Raw genomic sequence first — 22181 nt, 5'->3', positions numbered from 1 at the left:
ACACCAATACGGTCGGCCTCTTTTTTACATCTGAAATGCAAGAGAGCGAGATAACGTTTCTTGACCTGACCATTTCCATAGGTAGGGACAGGAGAATTAATACCAAACTCTTCAGAAAACAAACTTCAACAAACAGTCTCCTACATTGGGAGAGTGGACACCCCCTGGCCTTGAGAAGTGGTATCCCTAAGGGACAGTATCTCAGGGCCAGGAGGAATTGTTCTGAACTTGGAGAATTTAAGGCCGCAGCATCAGATCTAAAATGCAGGTTCAAAAATAGAGGATACCCAGCACATACTTTAAAGAAGGCATACCATCATGCCATGAGTGCGAACCGGGGCGAATTATTGGTCCCTAAAGTCAGGACTAACACCGATTCTACCCCACGTATCCTGGGTAATTTTGACAAGGCCCACCGCCAAGTCCGTGAAATCCTGGAGAATCATTGGCCCATCCTTCAGTCGGATCCAGACATTGGATCATCTATACCCGACCGTCCATCGGTTACATATAGACGTGGGTCCAATCTACATGATCGATTGGTACACAGTCTATATACTCGCCCTATGCCTGAAACTTGGTTGAAAAACACAGCAAAAGGCAATTTCCCCTGTGGGTCTTGCATCATCTGTAAGTACATCAATAAGGGAGCTTTTTTCACCAGTTTCTTTACTGGGGAAAAATATAATATCCGGTCCTTTATTAGATGTACCTCGGTGGGTTTGGTCTATTTGATTACTTGTAAATGTGGCCTACAGTACGTTGGCAAGACCAAACGCGAACTCAGGAGGAGATTTGGCGAACATTTATCAGATATCCGCAACTTACGGGACACTACGGTTTCTCGTCATGTGCGTGAGAAACATGATGGCAACCCAGATGTGCTGCGGGTTCAAGGGATTGCATTACAAAATAGATCCACACGCGGCGGAGACGTGGATACACCACTACTCCGCAAAGAAGCTATGTGGATCTTTAAGCTACAAACCATCCAGCCTAAAGGTCTAAATGAGGCGATCTCATACGCTTGCTTCATTTAGACCAGATATAGTCCATATCTTTGGATATGGGCACGGACCTTGTTGCCCATACATATACTGAATATACACTGACATTCTCCTTTGCTTGTCTTTCCTCTATCCCATTTTGACCATTTGGTTCGGTATAGCTACAATGCATAGGGATTTTGTTTGACCTGCAATATTATGGAGATATGCGGTCTAATTTAGAGCTGTGTTTCTTCCGCAAATATAGTTTTATGATGGATACTGTGCGCATATAATATTATTCTGTTACCTGCTGGGATCGCCGATTATACTGACAGCGGAGCGAGGCGTTTATGTGACATGATGTAAGCCGCAATTTTCGATTCCTCCCATACATGAGCGCTTGCTTGCGCTGGCAGGGAGGTGTGTGCCATGACGTGGGTTCTGGGCGGAGCAGGAGGCGTGTGTTGGATGACGCGCCTGCCGACTATTCGCCCAGGACCAGCACACCCCCCCCTCTCATAGGCGGAGCTTACCTGATATCATCCCGGCGTTCGAGCGGCCGCGTATGGCCACTACAGCGCCGGAGCCTTAACACGCAACAGTGTGAGGCTATGTACTTTTGCCCTACAGGCTACCTCTAATTGGAGATTATCGCTCCTGATGATATGTGGCTTAATGTCCCACATTGAAACGCGTTGAGCCGTTGATCTTGAACTAGGACACGGTTCCTCAGGCAGGGTGTTGATTTAATGCCAAGCAGCATCACTAGCTGACTTGCTTGTGTGAATGCGGTCTGAGATCTAGACCCAGTGCTTTACTGCACGATTGGTGGGGTAGTTATAGGCGGCTGAGTGAGCGTCCACAATTTACACTACACTGGGTGGATGCTTTATGCTGGTCTGTTTTGGCACCCAGCTTATTTTTCACTCATAGCGGCTCTATAACTCACGCTAGATAGGACTGCTTCAACCATACACCTGGGCCTGGTTTAAATACAAAAACCGTGTCCTGACTCCCTCTCCAGTAACTATTGGCACCAACGTGCTAGCTGGTACAGGGATTTAGTCCAGACTTCTGGTTGTGTGGAGGATATAAGTAACTCCTATACCACATCACCGGAGTCTGGAGCCTGATAGTCACGCAAAGTGATATACAGATTTTCCCGTTTTAAACCTGAGATTAATAAACGATTTATTATTTTCTTTTAAATACGTTCTTCAGGCAGTAATTAACATATATTCAGTGAACGTACACACCAGTATTTAATCGTGTGAGATAGTCTGTAAATGTACTGAAAGCAAAAGAAAAACTGTTTAAAATTTTCGATAAAGATCAAATGAAACATTCATATTAAGCCCAAAATGAGTAGCCTGTAAAAATAAAATACTGCCCCCAAAAGGTGACCATAGCCTTTAAAGGGCATCAGCAGATTTGTACCTATAAAACTGGCTGACCTGTTTCATGTGCACTTGGCAGCTGAAGGCATCTGTGTTAGTCCCATGTTCATATGTGCCCGCATTGTTGAGAAAAATGATGTTTTAACCCTTAGGATACCGGAGGTTTTTTCGTTTTTGCATTTTCATTTTTCTTCCCTATTTTCCTTGAGCCATACCTTTTTTATATTTCCAGTCACATAGCTGTATGAGGGCTTATTTTTGGCGGGACAAGTACTTTCTAATCCTACCATTAATTATGGCATAAAATGTAGTGGGAAGCTGTAAAGAAATTCCAAATGGGATGTAATTGGAAAAAAACTCAATTTCTCCACCATTTTACGTATTTTGTTCCCACGGCGTTTTGTTTATGGCAAAACTGACCCATGCCCTTTATTCTCTGGGTCAGTACGATTACGACGATACCCCATATGTATAGGTTCTTTATGTCTAAATAGTGTAAAAATAAATGTAAACTTTGATTAAAAAAAAGTATATATTCTACATCACCATATTCTGACCCCCCATAACTTTTTTATACTTATGTCTACTGAGCTGTTTAGGGGCTCATTTTTTGCAGAACAATCTTTTATGTTTTTTTTATTTTTTATATTTTTAACATTTAAAAAAAAAATAATTGTGATGATTTTGTGGCTTATATATGAGCCTATAAATTATGTTTTTAAATTTTTCATTTTGTTCTATCATGGATTTTTAAAATCCAATTAAACTTAATATTGCTCATTTCTTATCCTGGCCTGCCATCTGGTGTCCAAAATAAGAATTGCCGCATGAACACTTTCAGCCTGGTCAGCCAGGCTGAAAGTGTTCAGCGCAACTACCGATTCCCCAATTGGCCACACAGGGCATCGGAAGGAAGCGCATTTAGATGCCGTGATCTCACTTGGTTCGATAAGTAGCCGCAGGTCTCTGTTGTTTGTTTACACATCGCTCCAGCGCCGTACATGTATGGCGCTGGTAGCGAACGAGTTAATATATGCAAATAGGCTGTAGGAGCAATGGTGGTGTTGCCATTACGCCAAGAGGCTCTGCAACTGCCGTAACCTCGGCACTTTGATTAACAGGGCCAGGTGTGATGATGTTTGCACTGCCTCGTCCTGTAAATTAAAGTGCAGAAAGCGCAGCAGTTACAGAGAGAGCTAAGCCTCTAGGTGTAACAGTAATGCCCCTGTTGCTCCTAGAGGCTCGTTAATATATTAAAACTTCATTTTTCTCAGCAATGCGGGCACATGTGAACATGGGACCAACACAGATGCCTTAAGCTTTAAAGGGGAGTAACAGTTTTAACTTATTTTACAAGGCTCCCTGCCTAATTTTTTAAAAATACCAGAGAACCTCTCTAAATGGGCAAATAGCTAATATTTCATCTTTTCAACAAGTGATCAGCCATAGGAACATAAAGAGCAGATTCAGGTTAGTGAACTCTAGGTCTGCTGTATATAGGAAGGGAAATGGCACCCAGAATTCTGGGAATGTTCCTACGACTGTGAAAAAGCAGAAACGATGATTTCTGGCCACACAGAAAAATGAGGGGGAAGCTTTAGGTAAATGTAATACAGCTATCCCCTTATACAGATCTATTACATAAACCTGTCACTTTACAAGGGGGAGTGATTCAAGTAATGTATACCCTGCAGCTGTTCTCAGAATACAGATACCATTTAGGGTAGGGGCAAACTGCAGCTCAAAACCTGTCCCAATACTGTGGCCAATGGCTGCAGCATTTTGCAGGTGAAACTGAGTTATTTCCTTCAAAATCGTTTATCCACCAGACACTGCGTGTTCAGCTGTCGAAACATGTGTCCCTTACAGCGCATATATTCTATGAAGGTCCAGGGGCTGCTCTGATGGGAATTCCTCCAGTCAAAAAATGCCAGATTCACAAACAGAGACTATTCTGTTGAGGCTGCTGAGTTTTCCTGTGCCCGCTCTTCCCTTTTACTCCAATTCATCCTGCTCATAAGGCGATGCCTGGGATTACAACGGCGGTTTAAAAAAAAAAAAAAAAGCACCACTTACCTGTTAGAATAACAAGTCCATGGAAACACAACTATACTGGAGAACGGATGTGGATAATTTTCGCTCATATTTAAATGAAGACTGGCTGTAAAGGGTTTGTCTAGGATTTCATTATTGATGGCCTATCCACAGGACAGGCCATGAATATCTGATCGGCAGGGGTCCCGCACATCAGCTGTTTCAGGGTTGCTCCGTTGAGACAAGTCGGCATCAGACCTACACAGCTCCATCCATTGTGTAATGGATGGAGCTAGTTACTGCAGCACTGCTCCCATTCACTTCAATGGGAACAGTACTGCAGCAAGCAGCTCTGCCTACTACACAATGGACATAGCTGTAGTTCCAGCACTGAAGCCACTGCAGAACAGCTGATCGGTGGGGGTATGTGGTGTCGGACCCCCACCAATCAGATATTGATGGCATATCCTGAGCATGTAGTAACATCAGTAGTAACATCCTCTACCTCATGCCTTCTGCTTACCTTCATGGCTGGGCCCTCTAACATCGGCTTCATTACTGCTTTGTCTCGGTCTGTAAAGAGGACCTTTGCCTATATAAAAGAACAGGACAATGGTTGGTACTGTAGGTGGATACTCTAGTCTGCCCAGGTAAGTGCATGGTGTATTTTCTGTACTTACCTGCTCCAGGCAGCTGCGACAAGTCTCTCGGATCAGTTGCTCGGGGTCCACTTGATCCCCCACATTCTCTCTCACATTAATGGCAGCTTTCTGAAAGAACTAAGTGTAGAAGACAATGATAACGCCCATGAGATAATAGGCTAGAATATGCATAGACATAGAACATGCTGACCACTTACATGGGGAGGGTAAAAGGTGACATGTGGGCATCACAGAAGTCACCCAGCAGATGCCCAACACTAAATAGAACATAAAATAAAGAGACTGTCCGACCAAAAAGAAAACTTAGGAGAGGGTGCAAGAGAAAAAATATATAAATCTCTCACCTTAAAAAAGTCCAGCTCCTGTCTCCACGAATGGAGGATGCTCCATTCCCATACTGGGCGGTTTGACAACCTCTTTAATTAAAGGGCATTTGTACCTATGAACCTCGTTGACCACACTGGCATGTGTGCTTGGCAGCTGAAGGCATCTGTGTTGGTCCCATGTTCATATGTGTCCGCATTGCTGAGAAAAATTATATTTAAATATTTGCAGATGAGCCTCGAGGAGCAACGGGGGCGTTACCGTTACACCTAGAGGCTCTGCTCTCTCTGCAACTGTGGCTCCACTTTTATTGACAGTGTAAGCATGATCACACCTGGCCCCAGAGAAAGCAGAGCCTATAGGTGTAACGGCAACACCCCGTTGCTCCTAGAGGCTTATTTGCATATATGTAAACTTCACTTTCTTCAGTAGGGTTGCACCGAGTATCAAAGTCTCAATACTTTTATACCCAGTTCAATACAATACAGGAATAGGCATTTTTTCGATACTAAGCTGCGTCAGTCCCTATTAGAGAACATGGGGCGCAAAGTGTAGTGCATACCGTGCTCTCATAAACTGCCACACAATGGAGAAGTATGGAGAGTGTCAGCATACAAGAAGGTAGGTTTCCTGTAGTTTTAGAGGTATGTGCTTTACGCTGTGCGCCTGTATTCATGCTTTCTGCCCCAATGGTTTTCTCATTTTTGCATTTTAGTTTTTCACTCCCTGCCTTTCTGGGGCCAAAACTTTGTTATTTTTCTGTTCACCTAGACCCGTACTCCTCCACTGTATTTGCAGCTACCACTTCTGGAGGAAGGCTATTCCATGCATCCACTACTCTCTCAGTAAAGTAATACTTCCTGATATTACTTTTAAACCTTTGCCCCTCTAATTTAAAACTATGTCCTCTTGTAGCAGTTTTTCTTTTTTTAAACATTCTCTCCTCTTTTACCTTGTTGATTCCCTTTATGTATTTAAAAGTTTCTATCATATCCCCTCTGTCTCGTCTTTCTTCCAAGCTATACATGTTAAGGTCCTTTAATCTTTCCTGGTAAGTTTTATCCTGCAATCCATGTACCAGTTTAGTAGCTCTTCTCTGAACTCTCTCCAAAGTATCAATATCCTTCTGGAGATATGGTCTCCAGTACTGAGCACAATACTCCAAATGAGGTCTCACTAGTGCTCTGTAGAGCGGCATGAGCACCTCCCTCTTTCTACTGGTAATGCCTCTCCCTATACACCCCAGCATTCTGCTAGCATTTCCTGCTGCTCTATGACATTGTCTGCCTACCTTTAAGTCTTCTGAAATAATGACCCCTAAATCCCTTTCCTCAGATACTGAGGTTAGGACTGTATCACAGATTTTACATTCTGCTCTTCTCATGTGCATTATCTTGCACTTATCAACATTAAATTTTAGTTGCCAGATTTTTGACCATTCCTCTAGTTTTCCTAAATCCTTTTCCATTTGGTGTAACCCTCCAGGAACATCAACCCTGTTACAAATCTTTGTGTCATCAGCAAAAAGACACACCTTACCATCGAGGCCTTCTGCAATTTCGCTGATAAAGATATTAAACAATATGGGTCCCAGAACAGATCCCTGAGGTACCCCACTGGTAACAAGACCATGGTCTGAATATACTCCATTGACTACAACCCTCTGTTGTCTGTCCCTCAGCCACTGCCTAATCCATTTAACAATATGGGAGTCCAAGCTCAAAGACTGCACTTTATTGATAAGCTTTCTATGTGGGACAGTATCAAAAGCCTTACTAAAGTCTAGATATGCGATGTCTACTGCACCTCCGCCATCTATTGTTTTAGTCACCCAATCAAAAAAAAATCAATAAGATTAGTTTGGCATGATCTCCCTGAAGTAAACCCATGCTGTTTTTCATCTTTCAATCCATGGGATTTTAGATGTTCCACAATCCTCTCCTTAAAGGGAGCCTGTCATGTGGATATTTGATTATTATCTAACTAATTATATACAATCATTAACTACTAAAAAGTACTTTAGATGTATTCACTTACTGGTTTGACAGATGGTTACTTCATAATATATATACAAACTTGCCACATGCCGCATGCTAATGAGTTAATTGGAGTCCAGCGTGATGTCATTGAGTCCAGCGTATTTTTAATTCAGAGCTATAGCCACTCCCCTGCCCACCTGCTGTTGATTCATATGGAAAAAAACTGTCACTCAGCAGCAGGTAGGCGGGGAGAGTCAGGAGCTCATGAATATTCAGGACTCATCATTATCAGCTGGAGCTTTTCAATACAAGATGTTGGCAGATTGACTGGGTCAATTAAAGAAAGTGACCCAGCATTTTGCTAAGAGAATCAGTCACTTATTTATATTGCCCTTAGTTAGGACACCATGAAACTGGTGACAGGTTCCCTTTAAGTATGGTTTCCATTAATTTCCCCAATATTGATGTCATGCTTACTGGCCTATAGTTGCCCGATTCCTCCCTACTACCTTTCTTGTTAATGGGCACAACATTTGCTAATTTCCAATCTTCTGGGACGACTCCTGTTACCAGTGATTGGTTAAATAAATCTGTTAATGGTTTTGCTAGTTCACTGCTGAGCTCTTTTAATAGCTTTGGGTGTATCCCATCAGGCCCCTGTAACTTAGGCTACTTTCACACTGGCGTTTCTGGGTCCGCTTGTGAGATCCGTTTCAGGGCTCTCACAAGCGGCCCAAAACGGATCAGTTCAGCCCCAATGCATTCTAAATGGATAAGGATCCGTTCAGAATGCATCAGTTTGCCTCCGTTTAGCCTCCATTCCGCTCTGGAGGCGGACAGTTTTGATGTCCGTCTGACGAAACTGAGCCAAACGGATCCGTCCTGACTTACAATGTTAGTCAATGGGGACGGATCCGTTTTTACTGACACAATATGGTGCAATTGAAAACGGATCCGCCTCCCATTGACTTTCAATGTAAGTCAAAACGGATCCGTTTGCATTATCATGAACCAAAAAAATAAAAAATAAAAATTATTATTATAATTTTTTTTGGTTTATGGTAATGCAAACGGATCCGTTCGGAACGGATACAAGCGTTTGCATTATAGGTGTGGATCCGTCTGTGCAGATACCAGACGGATCCGCACCTAACGCAGGTGTGAAAGTAGCCTTATTTGTATTAATTTTAGCTGACTTAGAACCTCTTCCTCTGTAAAGAGACATGCATCAAAAGATTCATTAGTCTTCCTTCCTAACTGAGGTCCTTTTCCTTTGTAAAAACTGAACAGAAGTATTCATTGAGGCAGTCAGCTAGTTCTTTATCTTCTTCCATATACCTTCCTTTTGTTTTTAATTTGTTAATTCCTTGTTTTAGTTTCCTTTTTTCATTTATGTATCTGAAGAATGCCTTATCGCCTTTTTTCACTGACTGAGCTAATTTCTCTTCTGCCTGCGCTTTAGAAGCTCTTATAACTTGTTTGGCCTCTCTCTGCCTAATCTTATAAATTTGCCTGTCATCCTGATTTTTTTTTTTTATAATTACTAAATGCTATCTTTTTGTTTTTAATGATTTTGGCCACTTCTGCTGAGTACCACAGTGGTCTCTTCCTTTTTTTGCTTTTACTGACAAGCCTAATGCAATTATCTGTTGCCTTCAATAGTGCCTCTTTTAAGTAGTCCCATTTTGTCTGGACTCCATTGAAACTGTTCCAATCTGATAGGGACTCGTATACCTTTAATCTAATTTTAGAAAAGTAAGTTTTTCTAAAATCTAAAACTTTTGTTTTTGTGCGGTGTGACTCAGGCACTGTACTTATAGTAAACCACACTGACTGGTGATCACTAGATCCCAAGCTTTCACCTACAGTAATATCATATACCAAATTCCCATTTGTGAATACTAAATCTAAAATGGCCTCCTTCCGGGTTGGCTCCTCCACTATTTGCTGCAGAGATAATCCCAGTAGGGAATTTAGAATATCTGTACTCCTGGCAGAACTAGCTATTTTGGTTTTCCAGTTTACATCAGGAAGATTAAAGTCTCCCATAATGATAACTTCCCCTTTCAAAGTCATTTTAGCTATTTCCTCAACTAGTAGATCATCTAATTCTTTGACTTGGCTAGGTGGTCTATATATCACACCTACACGAGTTACCTTATGATTATCAAGCTGCAACGTAACCCAAACGGACTCTAAATTGGTCTCGCTAACTTGTATTAAATCAGATTTTATGCTATCTTTCACATACAGGGCCACCCCTCCCCCTTTCTTGCCTTCTCTGTCTTTCCTATATAGAGAGAACCCTGGTATCGTTATATCCCAGTCATTACTCCCATTGAACCATGTCTCAGTAACAGCCACTAAATCTATATTCTAAGATGCCATTATGGACTCAAGTTCATTGATCTTTTTCCCTAAACTGCGAGCATTTGTAGACAAGACTCTGAGCTTGTCATTTCACAGTTTTGTGAATTTTGTTTTTACGGCGTTCCCTATATGGTAAAACTGACCTGTTACTTTCATTATACAGGTCAGTACAGCAATACCACATATGTATAGTTTTTCTTGCCTTTTAATATAAAAAAAAAATAATATGAAAATATTTTTATTTTTATTTTCATTGCCATATTCTAAACCCTATAACTTTTTTGTAGTTATGTTTACAAGCTGTGTGGGGGCTCATTTTTTGCTGGGTGATCTGTACTTTTCACTGATACTATTTTGGGGCTGTATATGATCAAAAACAACAAATAGGCCATTTAGACTTTTTCTTTTCCGTTTCACAGTTTACCGTATGAGATGAATATTTTTATATCTTAATAGTGCGGGCATTTTTACACAAATTTTTTTTTTTTTTAAATGTATTTTTAAAAACATTTATTTACACTTTTTTTTATAGTTCTCACCAAATTGCTTCTCTCATATACTATGGGGGAGATTTATCAAACTGGTGTAAAGTAGAACTGGCTTAGTTGCCCATAACAACCAATCAGATTCCATCTTTCATTTTTCAAAGGAGCTGTGAAAAATGAAAGGTGGAATCTGATTGGTTGCTATGGGCGACTAAGCCAATTCTACTTTACACCAGTTTGATAAATCTCCCCCCTATGTTCCTATTGAGCCCTGCCACGGGCAGGGTCTCCATAAAAACTAATGTGCGTCAGCCTCTTGTCACTCAGGAGGACAGAGGCTGCTGCACACTGCATGCGGCCCCCCCCAATCCTCGCTCGTGGGAGCTGAAGCACAAGTGTGCGTTTCCAGGTTTTTTGCTTGTTCAGATGCCGTGGTCACGTTTGACTCCAGCATCTGAAGGTTCAAATGTCTGCGATCTGCATTAGGCTGGGTTCACACGAGCGGATGCCGTGCGTGACATCCGCTCCGTGAAAGAGTGCCAAGACCCGATGCAGACTGCAGAGGCACGGAGCATTAACATGACTGATAATGCTCCGTGCCTCTCTGTGACCTCTTTACTACGAAATCACAGTTGTCACTGTGATTTCGTAGTAAAGAGGTCACAGAGAGGCACGGAGCATTATCAGTCATGTTAATGCTCCGTGCCTCTGCAGTCTGCATCGGGTCTTGGCACTCTTTCACGGAGCGGATGTCACGCACGGCATCCGCTCGTGTGAACCCAGCCTTACCGCCAGTCACGGACATTAGTCCCAGGTGCTTGCTGTTTAAAATAGCAAGCACCCGGTGGCTAGGGTGAGCGTGCACCATCTTTAAAGTCTCGGCCAGCGCCGTATGGCTATTGAAATGTGGAGAGGCAAAAACTAAAATTAAAATAGGCTCAGTCCTTAAGGGGTTAATAATAACCCTATTATGTACCTACTCACCTAATGGACAACATGGGGTTAATGTGAGGTACAATTTCGGGTTGTATATTATTAAGATGAGGCACACAGAGGCCCAAATTGATAAAACTATGTGCCTCACATTAATAGTAATTAACACTATCATGCGCCTTACATTAACCCCATGTTATCCATTATGTGAGGAGGTAGTTGATGGGGTTACTATTAACGTGAGGCATCTGATTTTATCAATTTAGACCTTCACGTGCCTCACATTATTAGTAATTGACCCCTTCATGGACCTCCTAACATAATGGCCATTGATATTTTGCCCCCCCCGCCTCCAAAAAATAAAAACACCACAAAAAATACACATTAAATGGGTTGTGTCACTTCAGCAAGTGGCATTTATCATGTAGAGAAAGTTACTGTAATACAAGACACATGATACACTGCTCGTTTCCATGGTTACAACCACCCTGCAATCTATCAGTGGTGGTCGTGCTTGCACACTATAGGAAAAAATGCCAGCCTCTCTAGTGGCCGGGACCGTGGGAGCACACATAGGCTCGTGCTTTTTCCTATAGTGTGCAAGCATGGCCACTGCTGCTGGGTGGTCGTAGCCATGGAAACGAGAAGTGGATAATTTAATGGAAAATTAATCCAGCAGCAAAGGAAAGCCATATGGACAATCACAATACATTAGTAAGTGTCTTATATTAACTTTCTCAACATGATAAATGCCATTTGCTGAAGTGAGACCACCCCTTTCACCTCATGTTGCTCGGCAACACGAGGTTAATGTGTGGGATTTTTTTTTTGGCGTGGTATCTAACGGTATCGAGTATCCCAGTACTTTTTCTTGGTATCAAAACCGAATCTAAATTTTGGTATTGTGACAGCTGTATTTCTCAGCAATGCGGGCACCTATGAACATGGGACCAACACAGATGCCTTCAGCTGCCAAGCGCACATGGAACAGGTCAGCCAATGTCATAGGTACAAATCTGCTGACAGATGCCCATTAAAAGGGTTAAGGGCAGAGGGATTTACTCAGCATGCCATCCGAATAACAGACACAGGGGGAGATTTATCAAAACTGGTGCAAAGGAAAAGTAGCTCAGTTGCCCATAGCAACCAATCATATCAACCCTTTAAAGGAGCTCTGAAAAATGAAAGGAGGAATCCGATTGGTTGCTATGGACAACTATGCTAGTTTTCCTTTGCCGCGGTTTTAATAAATCTCCCCCAATATCTTTACCTTCATATATTTATCAAAAACTCCTTGAATTTCCTCATTGATGCTCGGCTGTAGAACGGCGCGCAGCAGGTCCATGGAGACGGCTGGCTCGGTGTAACTGCAGACCAAAGAGAATCCATGAGAGAAAGGTGCAGTGTATCTTCTGTCCCAATTAGGGATGAAACCGTTAGAATACTGTACGGAGTTCCCGCTCCGTACAGTATTAGAATGTATTGGCTCCTATGAGCCAAAGTTATTACCGTACTTCGCGAAGTCTCGCGAGACTTCGGGTAATAATTTCGGAAATTAATTTCTACTGTTAAAAACCTTTTAACAAACTCGTTTTCGGCTCCAAGTGGTATCTTGGAACCGAACCAGAGTTCGGTAATAGGTTTTTTACAGTAGAAATTAATTTCCGAAATTATTACCCGGAGTCTCGTGAGACTTCGCAAAGTATGGTAATAACTTCGGCTCATAGGAGCCAATACATTCTAATACTGTACGGAGCAGGAACTCCGTACAGTATTCTAACAACGTTTCATCCGAAGTTGATTCGCTCATCCCTAGTCCCAATGCTTACCTGACTGCAACATGAGCACGGCGCCCCCTACGTTGCACTTGTCGATGCTTAATCATGATATTCCAAGGGCTCTGCAAAAAGTAACACGTAACAATGAGGCCTCAGGACACGGCTGACACATCCCAGGGGCCAATGCAAATATTTGAGGTCTATGACATATTGGCCACTACAAAAAGTCAGGTTGGCTCATAAAGTCTACAGAATGTTGTCTAACCCTAGTTGAGGAAATTATCCAGATGAAATCAGAAGCAGTCCCATTTAGAGTTCCTCTGAATTTTAGGTACTTTTCATTTCAGGGAGTTGCATGAACAGTAATGGCCAAATAGCGGTCAGATCTGGCAACAAGGTATGTACGGCCCCTTTAAACAGCTATCCTGAGGTCATCACGATGTAACTCCGGCGCTGTGCTTTGTAAGCTCTGAGGAGGCCGCAGCGCTCACTGGAGCAAACGGCTGATGGGCGGGGGTGCCGGGGATCAGACCCCCAATGATCAGATATTGATGACCCATTGTGAGGATAGGCCATCAATATCCTATTCTTGGAAAAACCCTTTAAACCAGACAGCTAGGAGCACCTGGCAGCCCTCAGGCCTAATGAATATGATGACTGGATGGAGCAGAGTGAAGAGAGTCCTGTCAGCGTGGGTGACAATACTTATGCGTGGAGGGGCAGTACCCCTGACATTATTAGAGATGGCGAGTTTAAAGGGGCTCACTTTTCATAAGTAATGTCATACGTCATCATATCCTGATCGGTCAGCCTCCACTGTTTTCTAGCCAGTTTTCTTGGACTTAGGGCTCGTTCCCACAACCGTATGAAGGAGTCCGCATCCATTCCGCAAGAATGCAGACCCATTCATTTCAATGGGGCCGCAAAAGATGCGGACAGCTCACAGTGTGCTGTCCGCATCCGTACGTCCGTCACAGAAAAGATAGAACATGTCCTATTCTTGTCCATTTTGTGGGCAAGAATAGGGATTTCTATAATGGGTCGCCTGTTCCGCAAATTGTGGAACGCACATGGGCGGCGTCCGTATTTTTCGGATCTGCAATTTGTGGAACGCAAAACACGGCACGGTCGTGTGAATGCGCCCTTAGTGGGGTACTCGGATTTAAAAAAAAGGGAAAAGGCAGGAAGCTGTACAATAATAGAAATGATACTCCACGTTTAGAACCCTCCTGCAGCATATACTACTAGTGACTACTGCAGCCAATCAGTGGGCTCAGCAGTCTCGTGCCATAGAGCACTGATGCCAGTGATTAACTCCTGTATATGGGACATTGGTCCTGCAGGCAAAAACATGATATCATGGCTGCAGCCCGGGGGAGGGGGGAAGAATGGAGCGGTGCTGGAGCGGAGGAGAGTTCAAAATGGAGATTATAACCTGGACAACCCATTTAACATTGACGGTCTACGCTCGGCACAGTCACTTAGGCCACAAACCGCGGATACTGGCAGTGTGCATGCCGCCACGTCCTTTCTCCCTTCTGTAGAAATGCTGTATCCTTGTCCGCAAAACGGCGGAAAGGACATATGGATGCGGAGAGCACATGGTGTGCCGTTCTGCATTACTGCGGCCCCACTGAAATGAACGGGTCCACATCCGATCCACAAGAAATGCAGATCAGATGCTGGAATAATATACGGCTGTGTGCGTGGGTCCTTATCCGGAGGAGCTGCTGTATGGTGCTGGTCGCCCTCGCTGATTATGATGTTACGCCATATTATTCTAGTGCGCTGCCGTAATAATATTATCAGGTGGGAATACCCCTTTCCATTGGATAAAGTGCGTACCCCTAGTTTAAGGGGTATCCCATGAAAAGCAGTGATCACCCGGCAGGACAGGGTTACCTCTCCGGAACGGAGGACGGGCACCCTGCCTAGTGGTCAGACATTCCCGTCCATCCTAGGGGTAAGGCTGCTGTGGGATGAGCCCTCTGAGGTGCAGCCACCACACAGAGAGAACACCAGATCTGATAGTTACATGCAGGTATAACAGACATGGCCACCAGCAGTCAGGTCCACACTCACAGGGCGTCGCCATCATGTGCACAGGTACATGCAGCCGGGTGCACGCCACAGAGACCGTCCTCCTCACACTTACCGGGGATGTCCGGTCACCGGGGTCCCCATCCTCCTCTCCGCCGCTCTGGCCCTTCACATCCGAATCATTGCTTGTCCCCATGATTAGCACCAGTCAACCCCGGACATCACAACATCGGCGCGATGACGTCATCCAGACGCGACCAGCTCCTGTAACCACGGAAACGGCAGCCGGCTCCTCACTAGTTCTGTCAGGGGTCCTCAGTGTACAGTGTGTATGCGTACCTCATGTGCCAGTGACTGGCGTCAGAAATAAACGCATTACAACAGTCCCTTTCCTGATTCTCAGCAGTCCCTGTTCTTCAGGGTCATATAAATTCCATCCTCACTGAGATTTATTAACCAGGGATCGTGTTGCCTATAGCAACCAATCAGATTGCTGCTTTGAGTACTTAGAGGGCGGCTTAAATATAAGAGCTGGATTCTGATTGGTTGTTATGGACAGCTGCAACAGTTTTTCTTTTGGCCTAATGATCGCGACTAGGGATGAGCGAATCGACTTTGGATGAAGCATCCGAAGTTGATTCGCATAAAACTTTGTTTCAATACTGTAAATAATAATACTGTATATAATACTTCGCATAACAACTTCAGAAATTGATTTATACTGTTAAAAAAACATTTTCCGAACTCGGGTTCGGGAACCAAACCCGAGTTCGGGAAATGGTTTTTACAGTATAAATCAATTTCTGAAGTTATTATGCGAAGTCTCGCGAGACTTCGCGAAGTAATAACTTCGGCTCATCGGAGCCAATACATTCTAATACTGTAAGGAGCGCTCGCTCCATACAGTATTGAAACAAAGTTTTATGCAAATCAACTTCGGATGAAACATCAAGATTCACTCATCCCTACTCACAACGTATTTTTTACCTATGTGATATCTGCATGTTTTGCGGATAGCACAGTGATCCATTCATCTCTGTGAGGCTATGCACATATCCGTGAATCTGTGTGAATCAGTTTGTGAATCCGTGTGGCCGTTATGCAAATTATAGAACATGTCTTAGGCCTCATGCACACAGCCGTTGGGTGGCCGTGGCCATATTGCGGCCTGCAAATGGCGGGTCGGCAATCCCATCGGCCGTGTGCACAAGGCATCACGGATGCAGACCCATTCACTTGACTGGGTCCGCAATTCCGGAGATGCGGAATGGAGTCACGGAACAGAACACCGGAAGAACTACGGAGTGCTACCGTGGTGTTTCTTTCCGTTGTTTCGCACCGCAAATAAATATGACATGTCATATTTTTGGACAGACTACGGTCCCATTGAATGGGTCCATCCCGCTGCATGGATGTTGCCCATGCATTGGGGACCGCAATTGCGGTCCCCAATGCACACAACTGCCGTGTGCATGCGGCCTTGTTCTGGTCCATGTTGCAGATGAAAATAGCCATTTCTGCTGAAGCAGACTGACCATAGACCATAAAGAGAGATTTCTCAGTGGGCCGATCCCCGGGGGCCACCAGAGCCTTCCTCACGGTCACTGCCACTGTCTGGGTATATGATGATGTGATGCTCTCAGCATTAGTATACAATTTATTCTCCCTTAGGATCCTGATGCGTCTCCATGTCAGGGGAATAAATTAAAATATCATCCAGATACACCACTACAAACCTGCCCACCAGATGATGAAAGATGTCATTGATGAAATGTTGAAAAACAGCAGGAGCATTGGTTAACCCAAAAGGTATTCCGAAATTCTCAAAATGACCTTTAGGGGTATTGAAGGCCATTTTCCATTCATCCCCCTCCTTGATCCTTACCAGATTATATGCCCCCTTCAAATCCAACTTAGAGAACACAATTTAATTGAATAAATCTGGGATCAAAGGAAGGGGATATGGATCACGGACAGTAATGCGGTTAAGCTCACGGAAGTCTAAACATGGCCTAAGAGTTCCGTCCTTTTTTTTTTTAACAAAGAAGGACCCTGCATCCACTGGGGATTTGGATGGTCTAATATGACCTTTAGCCAAGCTCTCGGTTACATACTCTCGCATGGCTACTCTTTAAAGTTCAGAAAGATTATACAACCGAGACTTGGGCAACCTAGCTCCGGGAATAAGGTTGATGGGGCAATCATACTCCCGATGCAGAGGCAACTCCTGGTCTCTATCTTCAGAGAATACATCAGAAAAATCCAAAAGAAAAAAAGGTAAAATTTTAGTAGTTACAACAGAAAGTGACGTGCTAAGACAGTTGTCAATGCAAAAATCACTCCAATCAAGAATCTGTCTCGCTTGCCAATCGATGGTAGGGTTATGCTTGGTTAACCACGGCAAACCCAGCACCAGAGGAGCAGGCAGACCCTCCAGCACAAAACACGAAATAGATTCTTGATGAGAATCTCCCACCTATAGGCCTCATGCACACGACCGTTGTTGTGTTCCGTTCCGCAAAATGGGGTTCCGTTGTTCCGTGATCCGTTTCCGTCTGTCTTCCTTTATTTTTGGAGGCCCACCAGACATAAAGGAATGTAAAAAAAAGTCTTAAGACAGGTTTGCCATGCAAATGATAGAAAAAAAACTGACGCGCGGACGACAATCTTGTGTGCCTCTGCGTTTTTTAGCGGTCCCATTGACTTAAATGGGTCCGCGAACCGTTTTCCACCGAAATAATAGGACAGGTTATATTTTTTTGACGGACTGGAACCACGGATCACGGACGCGAATGGCAAACGGTGCACTATCCGCATTTTCAACGGCTCCATAGAAATGAATGGGTCCGCACCTGAAACGCTAAAATCGGCGGAACGGACGCGGAAGCAAACAACGGTCGTGTGCATGAGTCCTGCACCATTTCTGACAAACACTTTTGTGAGAGTGGAGCAGAATCAATCGCAAACACCAAAATATTTTTGTCTAATGCCCTTGTTGACAATACTAGCGCCACAGTGTATAACGCAGGCGCGCCGGACTGCAGACACTGCTGGCAGTTTGGGAGTTAAAATCCCACTGTCTTTCTGCTGAAGCAACATAGCTGGTTGTTGGTGTTTGCTGCCCCCCTCCCTTGGGGGGGCGGGGTAATGGGTGAAGATACCACCCTTAGAGTTAATAAAAAAGGAGGGTCATCCCTGTGTCTTGCCTCTCTGTCTCCGGCACCTCTGGAAGGAAGCTTCCCCCCCCTCCCTCCCTTTGGTTATTGTTCCGATGTTTTTGCATGTTTCTTTTCAGATCTGATTTAAAGGGCTTCTGTCACCCCATTAAACCGTTTTTTTTTCTTTTCTTTACTAATAATCCCTACACTGCAATCCCTCCATACATAAGCTAATTAATGATTTTCGTTCAGTAGAATTTGTTAAAAATCGATTTTTATAATATGTAAATTACCTTGCTACCAGCAAGTAGGGCGGCTACTTGCTGGTAGCAGCCGCATCCTCCGATGGTAATGACGCCCCCTCTGCTTGTTGATTGACAGGGCCAGGGAACGGGATCGTTCTGTGCTGGCCCTGCCTGTTTTGATTTAATATCTGGCGCCTGCGCCGCGGTCGTACCTCTCTTCAATCTGCGCAGGCGCACTGAGAGGCGGCCACTCACTCGGCCGCTCGCTCCTCAATGCGCCTGCGCCGGGTGTAGATGTGACGGCCGAGTGAGTGGCCGCCTCTCAGTGCGCCTGCGCAGATTGAAGAGAGGTACGGCCGCAGCGCAGGCGCCAGATATTGAATCAAAACAGGCAGGGCCAGCAGAGAAAGATCCCTTCCGTTGGCCCTGTCAATCAACAAGCAGAGGGGGCGTCATTACCATCGGAGGATGCGGCTGCTACCAGCAAGTAGCCGCCCTACTTGCTGGTAGCAAGGTAATTTACATATTATAAAAATCGATTTTTAACAATTCTACTGAACGAAAATCATTAATTAGCTTATGTATGATGAGATCGCAGTGTAGGGATTATTAGTAAAGAAAAAAAAAACGGTTTAATGGGGTGACAGAAGCCCTTTAAGTCACAGCAGGAGGTCGGAGGATTACAAGAGTTACAACGGAGGGGAAGGCGGACTTGCACACCAATGTTTGGTGTGGCATAGCGCTTCTCGGACTCCGGGGACCGGCTTTGGGCCGGGCAGTTTATAGTTGATGGTTATTCTTAAAGGATTGAGTCAAAAAATAATGAATAAGAATAAAGCTGTGACCGACCTTTCACCCACAAAAATTTGGCTGTTAGTGTCGTTTTTTCCCAGGCAGAGAGAGACAGGAGTTTGTGTGAGGTGTGTCAGTTGTCTTCAGTCCCATGCATACAGACGAACTGGCCATCCACTAGGTGAACCCCTGCCCCACTGTCAATAAATACTTCAATTGCCACAGTTTTGGAGTCAGTGCCAGGCAGGCAGGAGAGATCGGGTACTACCGGTAAATGAAAAAAGTACAGTCGTGGCCAAAAGTTTTGAGAATGACACAAATATTAGTTTTCACAAAATTTGCTGCTAAACTGCTTTTAGATCTTTGTTTCAGTTGTTTCTGTCATGTAGTGAAATATAATTACACGCACTTCATACGTTTCAAAGGCTTTTATCGACAATTACATGACATTTATGCAAAGAGTCAGTATTTGCAGTGTTGGCCCTTCATTTTCAGGACCTCTGCAATTCGACTGGGCATGCTCTCAATCAACTTCTGGGCCAATTCCTGACTGATAGCAACCCATTCTTTCATAATTACTTCTTGGAGTTTGTCAGAATTAGTGGGTTTTTGTTTGTCCACCCGCCTCTTGAGGATTGACCACAAGTTCTTAATGGGATTAAGATCTGGGGAGTTTCCAGGCCATGGACCCAAAATGTCAACGTTTTGGTCCCCGAGCCACTTAGTTATCACTTTTACCTTATGGCACGGTGCTCCATCGTGCTGGAAAATGCATTGTTCTTCACCAAACTATTGTTGGAAGAAGTTGCTGTTGGAGGGTGTTTTGGTACCATTCTTTATTCATGGCTGTGTTTTTGGGCAAAATTGTGAGTGAGCCCACTCCCTTGGATGAGAAGCAACCCCACACATGAATGGTCTCAGGATGCTTTACTGTTGGCATGACACAGGACTGATGGTAGCGCTCACCTTTTCTTCTCCGGACAAGCCTTTTTCCAGATGCCCCAAACAATCGGAAAGAGGCTTCATTGGAGAATATGACTTTGCCCCAGTCCTCAGCAGTCCATTCACCAAACTTTCAGCAGAAGATCAATCTGTCCCTGATGTTTTTTTTGGAGAGAAGTGGCTTCTTTGCTGCCCTTCTTGACACCAGGCCATCTTCCAAAAGTTTTCGCCTCACTGTGCGTGCAGATGCGCTCACACCTGCCTGCTGCCATTCCTGAGCAAGCTCTGCACTGGTGGCACTCCGATCCCGCAGCTGAATCCTCTTTAGGAGACGATCCTGGTGCTTGCTGGACTTTCTTGGACGCCCTGAAGCCTTCTTAACAAGAATTGAACCTCTTTCCTTGAAGTTCTTGATGACATAATGATCTCCAGTAGGGATGAGCGAACCCGAACTGTATAGTTCGGGTTCGTACCGAATTTTGGGGTGTCCGTGACACGGACCCGAACATTTTCGTAAAAGTCCGGGTTCGGGTTCGGTGTTCGGCGCTTTTTGAAAGGCTGCAAAGCAGCCAATCAACAAGCGTCATACTACTTGCCCCAAGAGGCCATCACAGCCATGCCTACTATTGGCATGGCTGTGATTGGCCAGCGCAGCATGTGACCCAGCCTCTATATAAGCTTGGGTCACGTAGCGCTGCACGTCACTCTGCTGTTACAAGTGTAGGGAGAGGTTGCAGCTGCGACGTTAGGGCGAGATTAACTCCTCCAAAACACTTAAGACAGTGATCGATCTACAGCTGTGGATCATTGAACTGCTGCTATTCAATTGCTCACTGTTTTTATGCTGCCCAGAGCGTTTTTTCAGTCACTTTTTTCTGGGGTGATCGGCGGCCATTTTGTGGCTTGTGGTGCGCCAGCACAAGCTGCCACCAAGTCCATTTAACCATCAATAGTGTGGTTATTTTTTGCTATATCCTACATCAGGGGCAAGCTGTCACCAAGTCCATTTAACCATCAATAGTGTGGTTATTTTTTGGCTATATCCTACATCAGGGGCAAGCTGCCACCAAGTCCATTTAACCATCAATAGTGTGGTTATTTTTTTGCTATATCCTACATCAGGGGCAAGCTGCCACCAAGTCCATTTAACCATCAATAGTGTGGTTATTTAAATCTATCCATAAAAGGGTATATTAGATTCAAGGTGCTGATAGGGTCATTCTCAATAACTTCACACACATGCTACTGTGCATATCCAAGTCTAATTCTGTCCGTAAACGTATACCTGTCACCCAGCGCCTAAATAATAGGCCTCAAATTTATATTCAGCTAAATCTGTGGTTATTGCTGTAGCTGGTCAAATTATTTTGTGTCCGTCAAAGCACAGTTTTTGTTCTGGTTTGAAATACAATTCCCAACCTAGCAATTTCCTAAATTAGTGGTTTCTGCTGTATCAGACCTACTTTAAATCTATCCCTAAAAGGGTATATTAGATTCAAGGTGCTGATAGGGTCATTCTCAATAACTTCACACACACGCTACTGTGCATATCTGTAACGGTCGCGTACACACACACACAGGGGGGGAGGGAAGTGACCACTGCGCTCCACCCTTACCCCTGGCCCTGCCTACTTGCCTCGTGAGTCCTAATGACAGGGGACAACTGGACGGCAATCACTAACTTGGAATAAGTGCAGGGATGACAGACAGACAAACAACAGGATGTGAACGGACCGAGTCAATACCAGGAAAGCTACAAAGTACAAAGGATTAAGCAAAGAATGGTCAGGAGAAGCCGGGGTCAAATACCAGGAGAGCAGAGAAGTATAAGAGGAGTCCTAAGAGAGTAGTCAGGTGGGAGCCGAGGTCACAATACCAGGACGGATGCGCAGTACAGGAGGATCAGGCAAAAGGATGGTCAAGGAACAGGATCAGGTAAGTATTCAGCAGTCCAACAAATAGCCAGGAACCTAGAAATTAACAGGCAACCTGTAGCCAGCAGGCTGCCTGTATTTATAGTGGGGAGTGAGGGTCATGTGACGTGGCCAGCGTC

The 22181-nt window shown here is 44.3% G+C and overlaps 1 protein-coding gene across 1 annotated transcript in view; it reads right to left on the bottom strand.

Annotated features, from left to right (window-relative positions):
- The window catches only part of DNTTIP1 (deoxynucleotidyltransferase terminal interacting protein 1), a 34481-nt gene extending 19224 nt beyond the window's left edge, over positions 1-15257 (bottom strand). The window contains exons 1-5 of the mRNA XM_040436842.1: positions 15107-15257; positions 13003-13073; positions 12444-12540; positions 5101-5199; positions 4944-5012 (exon numbers count right to left, since the gene is read on the bottom strand). Of these exons, the coding sequence (XP_040292776.1) occupies positions 4944-5012; positions 5101-5199; positions 12444-12540; positions 13003-13073; positions 15107-15187 (417 nt within the window). The 5' untranslated portion in view covers positions 15188-15257. The remainder of the gene's footprint in view (positions 1-4943; positions 5013-5100; positions 5200-12443; positions 12541-13002; positions 13074-15106) is intronic.
- Positions 15258-22181: the final 6924 nt, after the last annotated feature.

The sequence above is a fragment of the Bufo bufo genome, chromosome 6 (genome assembly GCF_905171765.1).
Source record: "Bufo bufo chromosome 6, aBufBuf1.1, whole genome shotgun sequence".
Classification (NCBI taxonomy): domain Eukaryota; kingdom Metazoa; phylum Chordata; class Amphibia; order Anura; family Bufonidae; genus Bufo; species Bufo bufo.
Note: the sequence above shows the minus strand (reverse complement) of the source record. Positions and strands in the feature narration are given on the sequence as shown.